At 28.1% G+C, this 19607-nt stretch overlaps 1 protein-coding gene across 1 annotated transcript in view; it reads right to left on the bottom strand.

Annotated features, from left to right (window-relative positions):
* LOC129958621 (protein RCC2 homolog) overlaps window positions 1–19323 on the bottom strand; it is a 53742-nt gene extending 34419 nt beyond the window's left edge. The window contains exons 1-2 of the mRNA XM_056071219.1: window positions 18916–19323; window positions 3852–3942 (exon numbers count right to left, since the gene is read on the bottom strand). Coding sequence (XP_055927194.1) covers window positions 3852–3942; window positions 18916–19179 — 355 coding nt within the window. The 5' untranslated portion in view covers window positions 19180–19323. The remainder of the gene's footprint in view (window positions 1–3851; window positions 3943–18915) is intronic.
* Between the last annotated feature and the right edge of the window lie 284 nt (window positions 19324–19607).

Below are 19607 nucleotides of genomic sequence, written 5' to 3'. Positions count from 1 at the left end.
TATTATAGCAAGTGATAGATTTTTTCCCTAAGTTAATAAATACTTCTATGAGCTTCCAAGTAACTATTTTCCAAGTTTTTAAGGAAAAATGCGTCATTTGAATAGCTTGTTCGGTTGCAGAAAGTATTTGCATGCATAAAAACAAAATACATATTTTGTTGCGTCTGTTTCTGTATTATGCAACCAGTCACCTTTGGCGACCAACTGGTTCACCAGGATTATTGGATATATTTAATTTCAGTTAAAATGTTTAGATATAACTTCATTCCACGATTCCCTTAAATTACCAGATATTTTAATTGCCCTTCATTATTCTCTTCATTCTGTACACGGATCATTCCACTGATGGCCAGTCCCATAGCATCACAGCTCAAAGAAAAATGTAAATGTGTGGCTCTTATATCTTGTAACTTTGTTGTACAGTAATTCCACTTTTTTTATTCATCGGCAATGACGATTTAAAGAAAATCCTTTTTCATTAGCTTTCAACAATAGAAGAAAATGACACAGTTAAATATTTGATGAAACAATGAAAACATTTTGAATTTCATAGAAATTAGGCAAAAAATATTTTTTAAAAATTATCAAAATTCAGGAAAAATTTGCATGATTATTAAAATGGTAGCATTGAAAAAAAAAACTGTAAAATTTTGAAACAGTGTGAAATTCATTTAGTAAAAATTAATTATTAAATAATTATTAATTTAAACTTAATTTAAGAAATTAAGTTTAAATTAAATTTTAAAATATCATTACCTATGAGACTGAATAAATTAGGCCCATTTAGGTAAAAAGATTCATTTTTTCTTAGATAAAAATAATTTCTATATGTCATACTGCTATAAACTATACCTGTTAGAATAATAAATGAAATATCAGAAATTAGAACTGAAACCCAGAGGGGACATAAATCAATTATAGAAATGGGCCAATTGCACCTATTCCAGCTAAGATGGTTTAAAAAGACCAGAGAGCTCAAAAATTAACGGATAACCTAAGATTTATTATAATACCGAATAAGAGAGAAAAGACTAACTGAATTTCATTAAAAAAAATCCAAAATTTTCTATATTAATATACTTGAACATGAACACCATTCATTATTGCTGGGAGAATGTCTTTGCTTTCAATTTCCTTCAGACCTTAACCTTCTGACTGCATTATTTTAAAAATCTCTATTGAGATGCGATGTTTGCAAATAAGTTAAAATATTTTTCAAAAAAAATGAACTGATACTATATGTTACACAGTAATAATATAATAAAAACTTGTAATCGTAAAAATAAATACTCTCAACAGCGAAAAATGTGGGATGCAATAGAAAACAGACCGATTGTCAAAACGCAGAAATCGCAGGGTGTGCAGATAGAATGTTAAGCATTTGTGTAGTCAAAGTAATTGTTTTTATGGGAATTTGGCTTCTTAAACCTTCACCACTGGGAGTTTCCATAGTATAAATTTGGTTCTTCAGGTATTCCCAGGGAAAAAAGTATAGCAGTGTAATATTAGAAGAATACAGAGGCTATGAATGCATTTCATTTCTATCAATTTACTGATTTGGAAATGTTTTCTTAAAAAAAAATCATGTAACTTACACAGAACGCCTTATCAAGGTGGGAAAACATTTGGCCACATTTCTTGTAATAGAAGCAGGGCATGAAATTTTAACAAATCCCAGTAAATGTCCATGACTACATGAATCAATATTTAACACTATGAAAAAGAAAGGATCTATCATTTGATTCTAAACTAGTATATAACTGACATTAATTTAGAGTTACCTCCTATATGTTCCTTTACAAAATTTGTTTTTCCAACATATAAATCTTAGATATGATGATTAACCTCTTCTAAAACATCAAATGTCTAATCATTACTAAATATGATCTTTTGAAAATTGTCACTAATATGGTCAAGAATATCTATAGAAAATTTCTTGCAAATGACTGGACCATTAAGTCTGATTTGTTGACACATTTGCAATTTCAGTCATTTATGAACAACTTATGAACAGTTGATCTGGCAATTCCTGTTTCTAAGCTAGCACAATGAATGGATTTACTGTGAACGCAAATACATTTTTAATGGTGGAAACATTTTCTTCATTGAAATTTTAATTGCATCTCCATCATGCAAAATATGTCCAGCCTGTTGAAACTGATATAACTACTTTGGATACTTTGTTCCTCATAACCAGAAAATGCACATCCCTTTTTCATTATAAGGGAAAATTTTAGTTGTAAGCAAAAAGTTTCATGGTTTCTATTTTCAAAAATGAGAAATGTTTCTTGAACTAAAGATAATGCCAATATAAATAATTTCCTCATACATATAAGAAATGGACACAGGCTAGAAAATTAAGCTTGGGATGGGATTGAATAAAATGATAGCATGCCTTTAGAATATCCAGTCATATTGATGACAGTATGCTTGATGCTGTCCAATTTTCTGAAGAAAGATAAAAAAAATATTTAAGTAAATGAAGTTTGTTTTTAATCGATCCCTTTAACGTTTTGCGTGTGACTAACCATTATTCATCATTTGTAAAAGATATCAAAACGTATCTTGTTTCCAAAGTTTTATGATAATTACCATTCTGGTTCTAGTATGTAATATAAAAATAATAAAATATTTTTATGACAACAAGAATTACAATTAATATTTATCATCATTTGAGTTATATTTGTTATTTTTCCTGCTTAAAAATAAAATTGCAATTCCAGCATTAAGTGAGCAAATATTTAGTTTTGCACTATGCAATTGAATTGTCTATAACTGAAACTATAAACTATTGATTTAAATAATTTTAATAACTTTAAGAAAAATGAATCCATATCTTTATTTTTTCCCTTCTAAAAATTAACTTATAATTCAAGAATAGAGAGATGAAAAATTTATTTTTGCAAAGAAAAATGAGTAATTAAAACCATCTTTAAATTGCTAATTTAAGTAATTGAATATTTTTATTTAAAAGTGCATATAAATTTATGATTTTCCTCCCAAAAGTTAAATTATAATTCAATAATTAGGAGAATAAACATTTTTGCATAAAAAAATTTTTTACAAATTATTAACTGTTTATAAATTGTTAAATTTGAAAAAAAAAAAAAATACCAGCTTATGACTGAACTCAGGTGTTGCAAATTCTAATGCAATGCCTTACTGAATATGCTGTCCGAACGCTCAACAAGATGACACATTATTAGTATATAAAATATGCTGCAAGTCTAAGGACCATTTTCTTGAAATTGGTTGGCTATTGTGTTTTAAAACTTTAATGAATGAACATTCTAAAAGGTATACTATCATTATACTGTATCTCATCCTGAACTCAGTTTTTCAATTTCACTTTAATTTTCTAATCAGGTGAATAATTTATGGATAACCTGTATCATATTCATCATTTAGATCCATTTTTTTCCCTTCTGCAATATGCAACTACTCTTTTAATTATTACTCTTAAGCAATTTCACAATTCTAATTTTTTTAAAATAATAATCATACTGCTTTTTTTTAACTTTCTTCATAGACTCTATTAAAATATCATTGCAGGATCAGCAAGACAAATTAGATCCTTACTGAGAATATTTCCAAAGCAAAACTAAAGTCTCTATTTCTTCTTTAACTTTAAAAATAAATATAAACATTTAAAATAAATGGTCTTAATGTCAATTTTCACTGCACGACTACATAATAAAAGTATAATTAAAAACGAGATGACAGCAAACAAGAAAATTTACATTCAGAATTTAAAATCTACGGAAAGAAGAACTACAAGATTTCTGAGTTATGCCAAAATCATCAAACCAAAGAGCTAACAAAGGTATGAGGATTAAAAATAAACTACCTACCATTTTTAGGCAATTCTTTGCGACCAATGAGATCCCAATTTGTACCTCCACAAAAGAGTAGCACTCCAGCAGTTTTAGAGCCCTCTAAGCGCTTGAAAAGAAAGAGGTATAAATTTGATTAATTATCTGATATATAAACATCTTAGAAAAAGAAATCTTAACTCATAATAATTAAAAAATGGATTACTAAATCAAGTATGAAAGCTTCTTAAATATATGAATTTACTAACAAGAATAAAATGCATCATCTTCATGCTTCTAAGAACTAGATATTTTAAATAGAAGAAGGTTTTAATAATTTTTCAGGATATAAAAGGATGAAAAAGCCAGTAGTCAATACTAATATTAAAGAATTTATAAATTTTTAATAGTAATTTTGAATAATTTTTTTTATATTGGTGCATTTAACTATCATACTTTATTAACTCTGAAATATACATGCTGATATTAAATGTTAAATTTAGAAGAGAACTGAATTTTATAAACGGAATATACAAAATTTAAACACAACACCCACATCCATTTAAAATTTTAATCAAAATTCTAAAATGTAATAAATTTAATGAATATTAATCATAGATACTCATTTCAACATTGACTTCATTAGTAGCTGGCAAAATATTTAATGAAAAAATAGCTTCCACATTTTAATTGAAATATTCTAACATGGTGGGACTAACCTAAAAATGTCTATAACTTCATCTTAACATTGAATCGAGCCTCATCACTTATTGAGAATGTCAATGCTAGCTTTAAGTAATAACTAATACAAGAATAGAAAAGTCTGAAAATTTCAAGAATTGAACAGAATTCATATTATATGCTACACACATTATCTAGTTTACTGATTATACGTATCTCCAAAACATAATAAAAAGGGATTAAAAAATTAATTGCTCAAGAAGATGGGAGAGGGGAACTATTCAAGGATACAAACATTTATGCGAATTATATAAAAGAACAGTAATCAATCAATTACCAATTCTACATAAGTTCAGAAAATTTAGTTTATCAATATCAGATAATGTTGCCAGATTTTTATCGCTATAAATTTAAAATTTGAATTTAGAATTCAAAATATAAATGATTTGATTACATTTTCTGCATCTTGATTGCATTTTCTAGCAATTTCAAAAATTAATGTATTCGAATTTATTTTTGTTTCAAAGGTTACATTCTAACCACTTTCTAGGGATGATATGCTTCCTGTCGGAGCAACAAATATCTTTTTGGAGAATTTTTCTATTGCAAGAAATTTGTAGTTTTCTCCCTATTAGCAATTTTTCTTTTTTTTCACTAAAGAAATTACAAGTTTTACTGTTCATAGTTGGATAGCCAAGTCCTGTACAGATAAACATAAAAGCCTAGATGCCACAATCATCAATATTTTTGAAGACAAAAGGCATGATTGATTTTTTTAAATTGTACAACAGCAAATCATAAGATTTAAAAATTAAAATACAGAAAGCACATTTTTGCAAAAAAGCAAGATGCATCTAAATAAACATGTCACTACTGCAACAGTACATATCTCGAGTTGCTGACATATTTTGCACAATGAATAGATTGATAAAAAAATTTTATGCATTCTGCGAGTATCAATATATCCATGTGAAAGAAATTTCAATACATTTTGAATTTTTAAAAATTATATATGCACTACAGTGGTTCAGAATAAGCTTCAAAACCTCATGATCTATGGAGTACATTGTAGCAGATGAAGAAGATTAGATATGCATCATAGGATAAAATACTTGATAAAAAGTAAAGTTTCACTAATATCATCAAAGCCTATAACAGCTAAGAGCTATTTTATCTTATTTTCAAGCCCCTCCCCTTTTTTTACAATGTGAAATGCACCATTGGATATCTAGAAATGGACGCAATATCACACTACTTATTTACAAATATTTAAATTAAATGCTTTTCTTATATTTAAATATATCACATATGCTGTAATATTCTTGTTGTAAAGCCTTCAAGATGGATGTTGTAAGGAAAATGTTAAAATTTTCTTTTTGAGAAAGCTGATCAGATATACAAAAAACACAAGCAAACTGTAATTTAACTCAGGTTTATAAATTGACTTGCAGATCTTATTTCTGTATTTTGCTTGAACCTGAATTAATCTAAAATTGTTCTAATATAGGAAAAAAGCTTACATGAACTTTTACAGTGCTGTGGCAATTATTTCTTTTCAAATATCTACAACCAGAATTTTTGTAAATATTTTTATACTTCATTCACAAAATAGGCTATTCAATGAGACGATAAATAAAGATCTTGTGAAAACCTGAGAGGATAATCATTATATCCTACTCCTCCACCAGGCAAATCATGACCCCTTATGGGATGAACTCTAACTCCACTCCTATTAACAACCCATGAAGTTTTAAATGTACATTCGCCATATTTAACTAAAATAAATTCTTTGCTATCTAATACACTAAAAATCAAGAAGCTCGAATATTTTTTGAGTCGTAACAATTCAGTACAGTCCGTATTTCGTGCTGTCACTTTGGGAAAAATCATTCCCGTCTTTCAACATACAGTGGAATCTATTGTTGAAAAAATAGAGAGTAGGGGGTCAAAAAATAGGTCATTAAGCATAATCTAAACATGTACTGACACCCCTGAATTCTCTTTTCCCCTTTTGGTTCTCCCCTTCCTCTTGATATACCCGTTAAAAAAAGGTTTATGATTATTTTTTTTATTTATCACATTGAATGCTTGGAGTGGAGGGAAGAGAATATTATACTTACACTTCTTAAGCACTTTTTAAAAAGCTTTTTCTCCCCAAATTAATTACTTATCAGGTGCTTAAAAATGGTTTTCAAATTTAGCACTTTTCATGCAGATGAGTATACATGAGTGATAAGAATGCTACATTATATTTGTTACACTTTTCATTCAAAACAAAAGATGCAAATGTACATGCATTATGTTGCAGTCATATGGAGCTAAATAACTTTATTTGAAAAAAAAAAAAAAAACCCGTGCTGAAAGAGATGAATATGAAAATATTCAAAACAATTATCAGCATAAAATCTTACAACTTGAAAAATAAGTACTTAAAAATTGCATAATGAATTCAATTAATATGATTCCTTTTGTTAATATTACACTTAATAAAATAAAATTTATGTTCAGCTTCTAGTTGACAAGTGGAAAAATTAATGCTGAATAGAGCAAATAAACTATTTAAAAAAATACAAATTTAAGTAAACAAATTACTTTATAGAATTGTTTTTAAATTGTCATATGGTAATGATTTAATCAAATATTGAGGATTCATTTTACATTTTACCAAATTATTTACTTAAAGTTAATTGTTTTTTTGTTTTTTTTTCTTAATTTAAAGTTGTAATAGCTTTCTATATGCAACATTAAATCCTAATGAAACGTAGCATACTATCATAATCAACAGTTACTAAAATTTTTTTTATCACATTTGTATGCTGCTAAATAATTTCTCTTGGTTATTAGACACTAATATTGAAATCACATATTACCAGGTGAATTAAGATACAATTAGAAATAGTTGTTCAATTTTTCTCTACTATCCAAATCTTAATCACAATTATTTCAGAAAAAAAATTAAGTGTCTTGCAGTGTTTTACATAAATCATTACATGATGTATCCAAGAAACAGCCATTAAAATCATAATGTATACAATATACAATGTGTATATACTTAAAAATAATTTATCAGAAAAGATGCACATAAATAAACAAAACTCTTCGATAATGTCATATAAAATTTTAGTATTCTTCTGAGACATTATATTTTACATTCTTCTGAGTTTGAAGTTTTTGAGAAGTTCCATTTAAATTTTTAAAAAAATTTATAATAATCCTTGAAATAGTAAATTTAGGTATGATTAATTAACAGATTAGACAGAATCTATTAAAGATGGCGCCGAAATATGATGAAATATTTCAATAAATATAACTATAGACAATAAAATCATATTTTTAAAATTATTTAATGATATATTGATAAATCAAGTTTATTTACAACAAATTTTTAAAAAATAATGCAAATTTAAATAAAAAAATACTTGTATTAAGTAAAGTTTTTATTTATCATACTAGCTATTGCTATTTTAAAATAACAGGTAAAGGATAAGATTTTAATGAGGTAAAGGATTTCATATATAAGATTGAATTTAATATCATTCGAAAAATAATTGGGAAAGAATATATCTTATTTTATAAATAATGCATCAGTTATATTCTTTTATATTAAGCAGTTTGTTTTATCAGAGTATTGCATTCAATCTATAACATGTTCTTGTTATAAAGAAAACACTGGCAATAGAGGCAACAAAAAGGTTGTTGATTCTTGAATCACTTAACCCTTTTGTGTGCAAGCCATATGGATAAGAAGAGTGTATTTCATTACCGTCCCCTTCCAGATTAGTTGATTACTTCACCATAAAATACCAAACAGTATTTGGCCAGGTTTTGATGGCCAGGACTATGTCATTGCATTTATTTGTCATATTTCTCTGAGCTTGAATATGTAGATCATATGTGCAATATACTGATCATATACGAAAAATATATTACAATATGTAAGGTAGGGTTTGATGGTTTTTCAAACCCAGTTTTAAAAAAGCAGTTTTTAAATTACGAAAACCTGTTTAAAGAATTCATATCATGTAAAAATTAATTTTAAACTTATTTGATTTGCTATTCATTCCATGCAACGGGCAGCAAACATATTTTTTTCAACGTTGAGAGTTGTGTTTGCCAGTGCTTATGCATTGTGCACTGCGCCTGTGGAAAAGACATGCCAAACCGATTTATTTTGGTATATATACATATGTGCATATGTCTATTTTGTCTGACAATTACAAATAATCAGTTTAGAAAAAATTGTAAATTCTTTAGAAAATCTCCAGTAAAAAACACCATTCTTCAAAATTATACCAAAAAAAAAAAAGGGAAATGAATTAAATTTAATCCTTGACTGCAAAACAAGATGAAATAGAATGGAGGACATATTTGGAAGATTTCTGGCAGTAAAAGAATATATTGTTTTATCATTTAATGATACTAGTTCTTATATATGGAATGAAGCTGAATATCCTAAACTTTTAGAACTTCATGAAGTCTTGGGACCGATTTTTCTAGCAGCTGAAGGCTTAGGGGACAAGATGACAATTTATTAACAAGTGAAGGTATATTTGAAGTTCTGTTAAATGAACTAAAATATTTAAACCCCGATATAACTTTGAAAGTATTATATACTTTAGAAGAACGAATTCAAGAAAGAAGACAAGTAGAATTAGCACTCTTTTGCTGTATTTGCAAAATCCACAAAACATTTCTAGTTCAGCGAAGAAATCTAGTATACTTTCTTTAGCTTGAGCAACCAAAACTATTAAATTATCTGAAAAGATATTGTCTAGAATATTTCCAAATTCTTATGTGAAAACTAATTCTGATTAAGAGCAAATCGAAGAAACTACTTATCCGAGTAATACTTTTTTAAAAGAAGCCATGGAAAAATCAATTCATAAGTTTCTTGAAGACCCTGAAGAAAAATTTATAAATCCAAAAGAAACTAAAAGCTGAACTTTCATTATTTAAGGCAACAGATAAAAGATTAAAAAAAAAAAAACTTAGATCTGTTATTTGATGCCATGAAAATTATAAAACTAAGCTCAGTAGCTAGTGAACGAGTATTTTCAACTTCAGGCAATATTTTGTCTAAAATAAAAACAAAGTTACCGTTCAGTGGATATTTTATGTTTTTTAAAATAATATTTTCTTAGGAGAATTTAAAATTAGTGAAAATAATATAAATATTATTCAAAATTTTTATTTGAGTTTTCGTTATTTTGTGTAAGTAATATGTATATGTAATCCTTAATTTTTTTTTTTTTATACATTCTAACTTGACTTTGATATTGATTTTTTTTTTTTTTTAAATTTTACATGAATTTGACAAAAAAAAAAATCGAAAACCGGCTAAAACCGATTTTTTGGAAATACTGAATTTGAAAATCGGTTTTTCAAAAATTCGGTTTTTGTAGAGAACCCTAATTTAAGAAGGTAATAAAATTTCTAAAATTTTTTACTCTGCTAAATTTTTTCTCCTCACATTAAAGTTGACTTTTTGATCAAAATGCTAGCAGTTATAAAAATTACTCAAAATACTTGGATTCCTTTATTGTAAGCATTTAACTTTTCGACTCTCCATTCGGCTCAGAAGGCTGGTCATGCAGACATCTACACAATGGCCAAAATACCATATGCTTATTTCCTACCCCCTTTTAAAATAGGGTCATAAAACGGTGCAGAGCGATTTTATCGTTTTGAAAACGGTTGCCTTCCCCTCCCACTGTTGACTTGATGTCCCCAAAAAATGTTCGAGAGTAGATGCTTTATATACACTAAGCTTTCTGTTTGCTAACTACTAAAATCTCTTGTTAAAATGCATGGATATAATAAAATTAATAAAAGATTATTTTTTATGGTGTTTACATTTTGTATTTAGTTACAATTCTGGGCTTGCAAAAAGCATTTGAAAGGGGAAGGAGCTGTAAGTATATTGCCAAACATAACCTACAATATTTATAAAATGTTAGCTAGCAAGAATATTTTATCCAGGTAGAAATTCTCTGTCCTTACGTTGTATAATTCTGTCATTTTAAATTGTTATTTTTTTTGCATCAATATATCAATTATCTTATATGTATCAATATATCAATAAGATAAAATATATATCTTATTAAGTTTTAAACATTGAAACTTTACAAATAAATAAATCTAAGCAACTGTTTTGTAAACGTGTTTAAATTTAAATATATTTTAAAAATGCATTAAGTGTTTACAGTGAATTATCTGGATTCATTATTCATAAAAAAAATTAAATAAATAAAAAACCCTTGAACAATACATTTTATGAAGCAGCAATGATTTATTTTAATGAGCATGCTAGCATTATTTTAAAGTTATGCTCCTGCATTGAATAGGTCTTTCATTGATTAACAAGTAGTTAATATATGCAGCAGTAAAAAAGGAAACTTCTAGAAAATCTTGAGGTGAAATTATAAAGTATTATCATAATTTATACATGACCCTTCATTAGTCAAAAACAACTTGGATGTCAGAAACATGGCAATACAAGAACCTCTACAATGTAAGCCAACATTTGATTGCAAGAATAGTGAGGAAGGGAAAAGAGAGAGAAATGTTTATTTTCCATGGTCTTTACTTTCAACTGTTTTAGACCTACTTCCCTTACGCGTGGACAATCTCTTATATCGCTTACGTATATTCTGCATTAATTCTTAAAATCAGTAGTTGATCTTTTTTTTTCTTCGCTTTCAGCTATTTCAAAGATTTTTAAAAAGTGTAGATTAATCAACTTTTACCAGGATATACCTATGGTCAAGGTCAAGGTAAAGCGACAAATATCTTATCAGATCACTAGCCTGAATTTTTTTTTCTATTTCATTGATTTTTTTTTTTAATGTATTTGAAATTGTATTCCATTTCAAACAAAATTTTGATCTGGGAGTGAACTTTTTACAGAATTTATGAATAGTTATCTAAAATCTGTAGAGGTGTAAAGAGGTGTTTTGAGTCTTATCTCTGACACGAATAAAAAAAATACAAGACTAAAACCAGACAAGGAAAGTCATAAAAACTTTCTAGTTGTTTTATTAAAGGTCATTCAACTATTAAAAAACTAGATTTATATAGCTAATTAATCATCTAGCTTCAAAGAAAAGGTAGCATATTTTTTATGCAATGCTGAACCTCCAGAATAGTCAGATTAATATATACTGTAGCTATAAAAGTGAAATGTAATCGAGCTTTCCTTTGCAGACTGGTTAATAATTCATCAATAATATAACATTAACAAACAGGGTGAAACTAAATATTCATTTGTCATTTTCCATCACACTGAAATTGAAAAATAATTACCAAAAATGACTCTCCTTGTTTACATAACAATTGTTAAAAGGCATGTCGAAACTGTGATAATTCCGGGGGGTGGGGGGGAGAGAGAAGAGAGAATAAAATGTACCTAATTTATCCACGATCCTATTTGCCTTAAGATATATATAATATGAAATGCAAAAGATTGCTAAAATACATTGAAGATTATGATAAAATGAAATTCTTTACACTGATACCTAAAAAAATAAAGGAAAAAAATATTAAAATCTGATAAGAAGGCCCGAGAAAGAATTTTGGGTACAAGAAAATGGGAATAACAACAGAGTGATTCTTCAGTGTTCTGACAAATAGCTTTATAGAATCGGCTGAAACACAGATTACACAAATTCTTTGTTTTTAAAAAGTTGTTCTCTAAAGTAGCATTTTGACAGTTGAGGTATCTTTGTATGTGTGTATGAGAGAGAAAGACAGCAATTATTTTGTTTAAAAGATAGTCGAGTATGGGCTATTTGAATAGAATAATGACTAACATTTCTAAAAGAAAATATTAATTTCTATACTCATTTTAAAAATCATGGAAAAAGCTTACATTTCTATGATAAAATGCTTCGAGAAAATATCTGGTCCTATTAAAAAAAAAGCTAATATAGCAACCCTAATCAAATGCGACACTAGAATTGGAGCTGCACAGTGTTTAAAAGGAAACACTAGTTTTGGATTATACTAACGAATAAAAATCGGGTATTGATACTCTCCAACCCACAAGCGTTTCACAAGTCTCATTACGAACAGAGAATAGTTCGAGGTGGAGGATGACAAACAAAGCATTCCCTATTAGCACAAGATAATATAGAATATCCCAACACTGTTGTTCAATATTCTGAATGCCAGCGAATATCGCGAAGATACTGTAACAATATAGTTTATTTATTTTGCGCAAATAGGGTCTGAATTTCAATGTTATCGGTGAAATATCCAACTCAGAGTAGATTCTCCGTCACTCCTTTCAATAACGAAACTATGACAGGAAAAAAAACAAGCGAAAAAAATCATAATTCTCGCCTGTCACATCATTCGTTAGATTCCGTAAGATACATATTTGTCACAAACTATATCTCATGGAGCATTACCAGAATTTTTGATTAATCGTTCTATCAGTTTATTTACATCTGTATCAAAAAATTTCCCGCTAAAGTAGGATTTATATTCAGCGGCACTAGGCGACTCAGCACGAACACGCATGCCCGCAAACTGGACAGCAACAAGCACTTGTCCAGTCAAGATAAGCATTTGCTATTATGCGTGAACTGAAACTGGCTTGATGTAAACTAACTATTGTTAGCTGTCGCACGACTCTGTAGGATTTACACCCAGACAGCTATAATCCATCCAGTAAGACCACGCATGCGCAGAAACTGTACTAATCGAGACAAGAACTTGTTATTATTCGCTCTTTCAACGCATGCGCGATTTCATGGGATCTTATAACTGGCTGAATGTAAACTCACCTAATAATTATAATACTTGCGCGCTGGGAAATGAGCAGTAGCGTTCATAGCGCATCGATATTTTTGTTTTCGGATGTTTACCGGAAATTTTCAATACAGCGCACCGTGGGCTAATTTGGGTTTATAACGGGCAAAAAAAAATCAAGATCGGAAGAAACATCTTTTGCATTTGGGATCAGTAGAAAACAGTTTAGAACGCTGCAAACTAGTAACGGTTTTGTTCAAAATACAGCCAAAGGAATATTCACATAGGATATTATATCGAAATAAATTTTCGAACGCTCCGTCTTTTACAATAAAATCGCTATTATAATATATATATATATATATATATATATATATTGCCATCCTTCTCTTTCACAATTAGAAAAGCAGGGAAAAAAAAACATTAAAACTTCATCTATCTTTTAAAAAAAAAAATTACACCATTATACCATATATTTTTTTTTCCACCATATATATTATTGTAAGATTTTTTTTTTTTTTTTACTGACACAAATTTAAATCCAGTTAAAATAAGCATGTCAGAATGCTAAATTAAGTTGTGTATGTATTATACATACAAACACAAATTATTGTAAACAAAAAAATTAAAAATCAAGGATCATAAGTGTGCAAGAACACAATCTAAAACATCAAAAAATTTTAACTGAAACAATAAAAAGATTTAGTAAAATTTTAAAAATACATTTTACACTCAATTATGATTAAACAATTAATAGAATTACAAAAAGAAAAACTTGAAAACTGATGAAACTTGAACAATGAGAAGTACATATTTTACAAACCAGCTAAGGTGATTCAATGACAACTCTCTAGATCTCTTTGCAGTCTATAATTACAGAGTAAAGAAAATTTGGAAAAAGTTCTGCACTTTTTCCATGGTCTAATTTATAAGAAAACCACTAGAAATTTAAATATGAGCATGCATAATTCACTAAAGGAAAAATATTTACTGAAGTATATTTTTCTAAGAATCTTTTTAAAAGTCTAATTTCTAAAATCAGGGGTGTTTGTGGGACCCCAAAAAATCCCCTGAAACTTTTACGGACTTACTACCGACATTTTGGAGTTTCGAGAAGGGGGGGGGGGAAATGAAAAATTACGATTATGAAGTATTGAATGACCTAATTATAAAAGTTCAATTAATTACTTTTTTTGCAAAATTAATAACCATTAATTTTGCAAAATTAAGACCTTTGAACCCAGGTCACGTGATCGTACATCTGGTCGAACGAAGTCTCTCCCTTTTTTTTTCTACCGCGCCTACTTGCCGAAAAGAATCCAGAAGAGAATGTCCGAGAACCGGGGAATGAGTCATAACTCGCAATAAGGAAAGAACAAAAAAGAAGTTTTTTCCCCCTTTTCACGCATTATCACTGCCTTTGGAGAAAGAAAGGAAAAGTTTTCACCACACACACTGACCTTGCGTTTTCTGCTATCAAAGCAAACAAAATTACCCAGATCAAAATAAATAATTCATTATTATTCCTACTTCCTTTTGAACGACGATCCCCGGAATTTCCGGGTATCGAAGTTCAAAATCCCCGGAATTCCGGGGTTTCCCCGGAGCACAAACACCCCTGTAAAATACATCTATCTACCTATTTAAAGCAAATATCAAAAAGAAAGGGAAAAAAAAAACTGAAGTGCTTAAATTTATTTTTGGTGATATGAAATCTGACTGTCAAAACAAAATATTTAGCATAATATATGCCATTCTTACAAACAAGACTCCTCCTAAGGTACAAAATCAAATCGCCAAGAAAATTTAATCAGTAGAGGAAGGTATGTTTTGAAAAAATTCCTTTACAATTAATATGCGAGGACATTATAAAACAGAATTGAATCTATGCAAGAAATACATACAAATCCCAATGAGAATAATGAAATTTTAAAAATATTATTAAAAAATAAGCAAGAAAAAGATTTATAGACAACAGATTCTTGAATCACTTATGTGCCAGATGGTCAGACAAAACAATTATATCTATCACTACATTCCTTCAAACTATAAATCTATTTCAAGAAATCATAAAAAATCTTTAGAACTGAAGAAAATTTGTAGTATAATTATTTAACATTGGTATCTTTTAGCAATTTCACAAATGAATTTACAATTTTCTAGATATTATTTTCAAGGGGGGGGGACTCTTGCTAGATGCATTAATTCAAGAGTTCAATGTGAAAATGATTATTAAATTCAAATCAAAGCAATGCAAGTGTTCATTCAAAATTTTGCATCAAAATAGTTATATATTTGTTATGTTTTGAATATGCAGGAAAATATATTGAAATAAAGCAAAATGCTACAAACATTTACTTAGTAATTGGGGTACCTACTTATATTTTGATCTCATGGCTTTTAGAAGTTAGAAAAATTAGCTTTTATAATAAATCAAACTTTCTTTCGCATTTAATCCTATCTCTGAAATCTTAAAGAATACTTTATGTATGGATGTTTAAGAAATATACATACTAATTAACAACTTTAGAAATGAATATACAGAAAGATGCTTCTGTCACTCTGAAGTTAAAAGCTACAAATATTTACAATTCCTTTAACTGTGTGTACACTGTTTTTTGAGGAGAAATCAACTCCACCTCTCTTCTCATTACATTTTACTTTGCAGATCTCAAACAAAGTATCATTATACAGAACAGAATCAAGTTAAAGCAGGAACTATTTCAGGAAGAAAAAATAGTTCTAAAAGTAAACAGTAAAAATTGAATTTGAACTTTAGGGTTCCTCTCCCCTTTCTAGATTAGAAAAATTAATTATGTGCAGTAAAGAGAATCATTTCTTTCTGCTATCAAATAGGAGCAAACAAATTCGATGGGTAACTACAACTTACAAAGAAAATCTTTTTGCAAAACTTTTTTTTTTTTTTTACAAAGATCCTATATTTTCAATATTTGATCAGTAAAATACAGGATAATTTAATTCTGAATTCAATAAAATATTCAATAAATATTACGAATTCAATAATTCTCGAAATAGAATTGTCTTGGCTATTCCGGGAAGTCAGATGATCTTTCATTTAAATGGTATAATTATACACAGATTTCCCCACACATGATGGCATTGACTGATCGGAACTATCACTTGCCCAATTGCAAATCTGTATAAAATTGATGTTCGATACAGATAAACGAGGGAAAACTACTCCTAAATAGAAATAAAATATTTACCACCAGAGATCTATGGACAAGGAATTGGAAATTCTTGCTTTAGTAGACTTGTGATTTTGAGTAGTAAAAAGTATAAAAAATAAATACATTTTTTTTAAAAATATCATATACATAAGAACACACATATAAGCTGAATTCCACTCACTGATAAGTTAAATTCAATTCTTCCAAAATTAAAAGACCTTGTTTAAAATAATCCAACTCCTTCTGAACTTTTTCTCAAAAAATTTTCGTTCTTTTTAATGCAAACAGACATTAAGAAACACATATTCACATGACTATTGCATATTTAAAGGCCAAGCAACATCAGAAATATATCATAAGTGGTTCAATGTTTTTCTCTACATGTAATTCTTTCTGAATTAATAACACCAATTTTAAAAGCATTGCAAAATCAATATTCATTTTTGATTAATATTTATGCTCCTTTTTTATATTTAATATTATAAAAATGTTTTCTTCTTTTTCTTTTTTTTAAAAATATAACAGTAAGCAAAGACATGAGAGAAGAGAAACAATCAGATTAGATTTTCATCAGCAACAGTTAGTGTCCAAGTCAAAAGAATATATTAAAAGCATAGCAATACTATCCTTTGATATGATAAAAAATACTACTGCAAAATGGAAAGGAAAAAAGAAAAAAAAAAAAAACATGTATAAAGTCGGTGCCAATTTTTTCCACGGAGCTTTCTCAAGAAAATTCTTAAAGGGCATGGAAGGGGACAGGTCATGTATTTGTGCATATAAATATACAGTTTTGTATTTTCTATTATATATAAAGCTACTCAAATAGAAGAAATAATTTTATAAACAGTTAATTTTAATTTGAAACAACTGTGTAAATACGAGTCAAGAAAACGATTTATAAATCAAAAACTGGTACATTCATTCTATAAAACCCAGAAGTTATAAAACATTCCTAGTCAAAACAGAATGAATAAAACAGAAATGGAACAAAGAAATAAAAATCACTAATGAGAAAGAATGCTGATCTATTTAACTGCCTTTAAAAATTTAAAATAATATTTTTATCATAATAAATTACATTTCTGATATAACCTGCTTCCGTGAATAAATCATATGTTTACAAACAAATTGCTAATAAATGTTTTTAATTTCAAAGAATTCTATATTGTCTGTTTTTTGTGTAATATACTCTCCCAGATATCACAATTTCATGTTAATAAGCCATTCTATATGTTTCAAGAGATGATACAAATACTAATTTCATACCATAATAATCAGAAACTTTCATACTTATTATTCAATATACAATACTCTACAACATATTTTTATTCATTTTAATTAAAATATTTGGTTTTTAAACAATCTCTAAAACAAATAAAGCACTTTTGAGAAATTTATGAATATCATGTAATTGAAGCAATTTGTTTTGAAGTTGTTGCATATATAAAATAATTTTTCTTTGCAAAAAAAAAACAAAAAAAAAACATTCAATTACAAAGATGCAATAAGAAATTGCTGTATTTTTAGATTTTTATAAGATATGTAGCATAGTTAGACATAAGCTACTATTATTGAAATTTCTAGACTAAACATATGGTTAGAATCTAGAATAGAGACACAATTACATAAAACTATCAAAAGATATGATAGAAGATTCTGGAGATCCAAACAATTAATATAAATTTCATTAGGTTTACAATTTATTTAATGTGGCTAAATGCATGATTTTTTTTTCCCTTCTTTGTGTCACTAAAGTAAATCCTAATTAATTTTTTAATCCTAAGTAATTTTTTAAATTAAAAAAAATGTATATGTGAGCACAATTTCTTTAATCATATAATAAATCACAGGGCTTCAAAAACCGTTTACTGTTTTTTTTTTTTTAAAAAACTGCTTTATATAAGCAAAAATCAGGATAGTTCACTTCCTTAAAATACTGCATTACATAAAAAAAATTGCTTTAAACCATACCGAATAAATTTCCAATTCTACAAATTTAACAAATAATTTAACTGACAAATAACTATATACTTGTGTATCTTTTCTAGTCTATCGTTTTATTTTAAAAAGGGAAAACATTTATTTCATTCTAGTAATACAATTAAAATCGGGAAAACAATCATCTACAATTCCGAACAAATTTACGGTGAATTAAAACTTTTTATATATTTTATACATGTTATTTATATATGTACAATTTATTAATTCAATGATACACTAAAAAAAAATCGACATTAATATGTCTCAGTAAAATGCTTTCAGAAAATTGAAGTTCAAAAAATAAAAAAAAATTATTTAGAAATAACTGCATGAATACTACTCATTCTAGCTAATCTTACCTACCAGGTAATTATTTTCGGCTAAAAGTTAAATTATATAACTGTTATTTAATAAATAATGTAAAATATCATTGTTTAGAAAACCCTTTGCAAATTAAACTAGTATCTTACAGTAAACACAAGCACGTGGTAACTTACAATATGTTTCTTTTCACGTTGGTCAGACGATTGATTAGCAGCATCATTGGGTTGTTGTTCATCAGAAACTTTCTCACTAGTACCAGGCTGTTCCGATGAACCGCCATTGTCTGATTTTTGTTGATCCGTTGAATTCCCACATTCACTGCTTCCGGAATTGGACGCATTAATATCTGCGGCTTCACTTTCATTAATTTTATTTTGAAATGATTCTTTTATATCAGAATTGTCCTCCTCGTCTTCTTTACGTTTCTTAGGATTCATTGTTTTTTTACGAACAGCCCGAACCACACGGCAACAAAAATGGTGAGCTAAATTGTCAATCAATACGGTAAACAGCTACACAACAAGCAATGCACATTTAACGCTGTCTTGAAAACTATGAAGGATTGATGTAAATGCCGCCAATTGCAAAGAACTCTCGTAGAAAACGGGAAGACGCGCAAAAAAAGAGGTAGAGGCGGGAGGAGGGGATAATTTAGATGGAGGGGGGAGGAAACGGGGGCATATACTGCTTATATTCCGAAGAAGATAGAATGACAAAACAATATTTAAAGTATAAACAATGTAATTGGCGATTAGAAAGCTATTTAGAAGAATTATTGGTGATGAGAATCAACAGTTGATAACAAACATGTTCAAAATTATTCACTCAATGTTCTGTGCATCAGAACAGAAAAGTACCCCTTGAC

The sequence above is a fragment of the Argiope bruennichi genome, chromosome X1, assembly GCF_947563725.1.
Source record: "Argiope bruennichi chromosome X1, qqArgBrue1.1, whole genome shotgun sequence".
NCBI classification, from domain to species: domain Eukaryota; kingdom Metazoa; phylum Arthropoda; class Arachnida; order Araneae; family Araneidae; genus Argiope; species Argiope bruennichi.
This window is presented reverse-complemented; position numbering and strand designations above follow the sequence as displayed.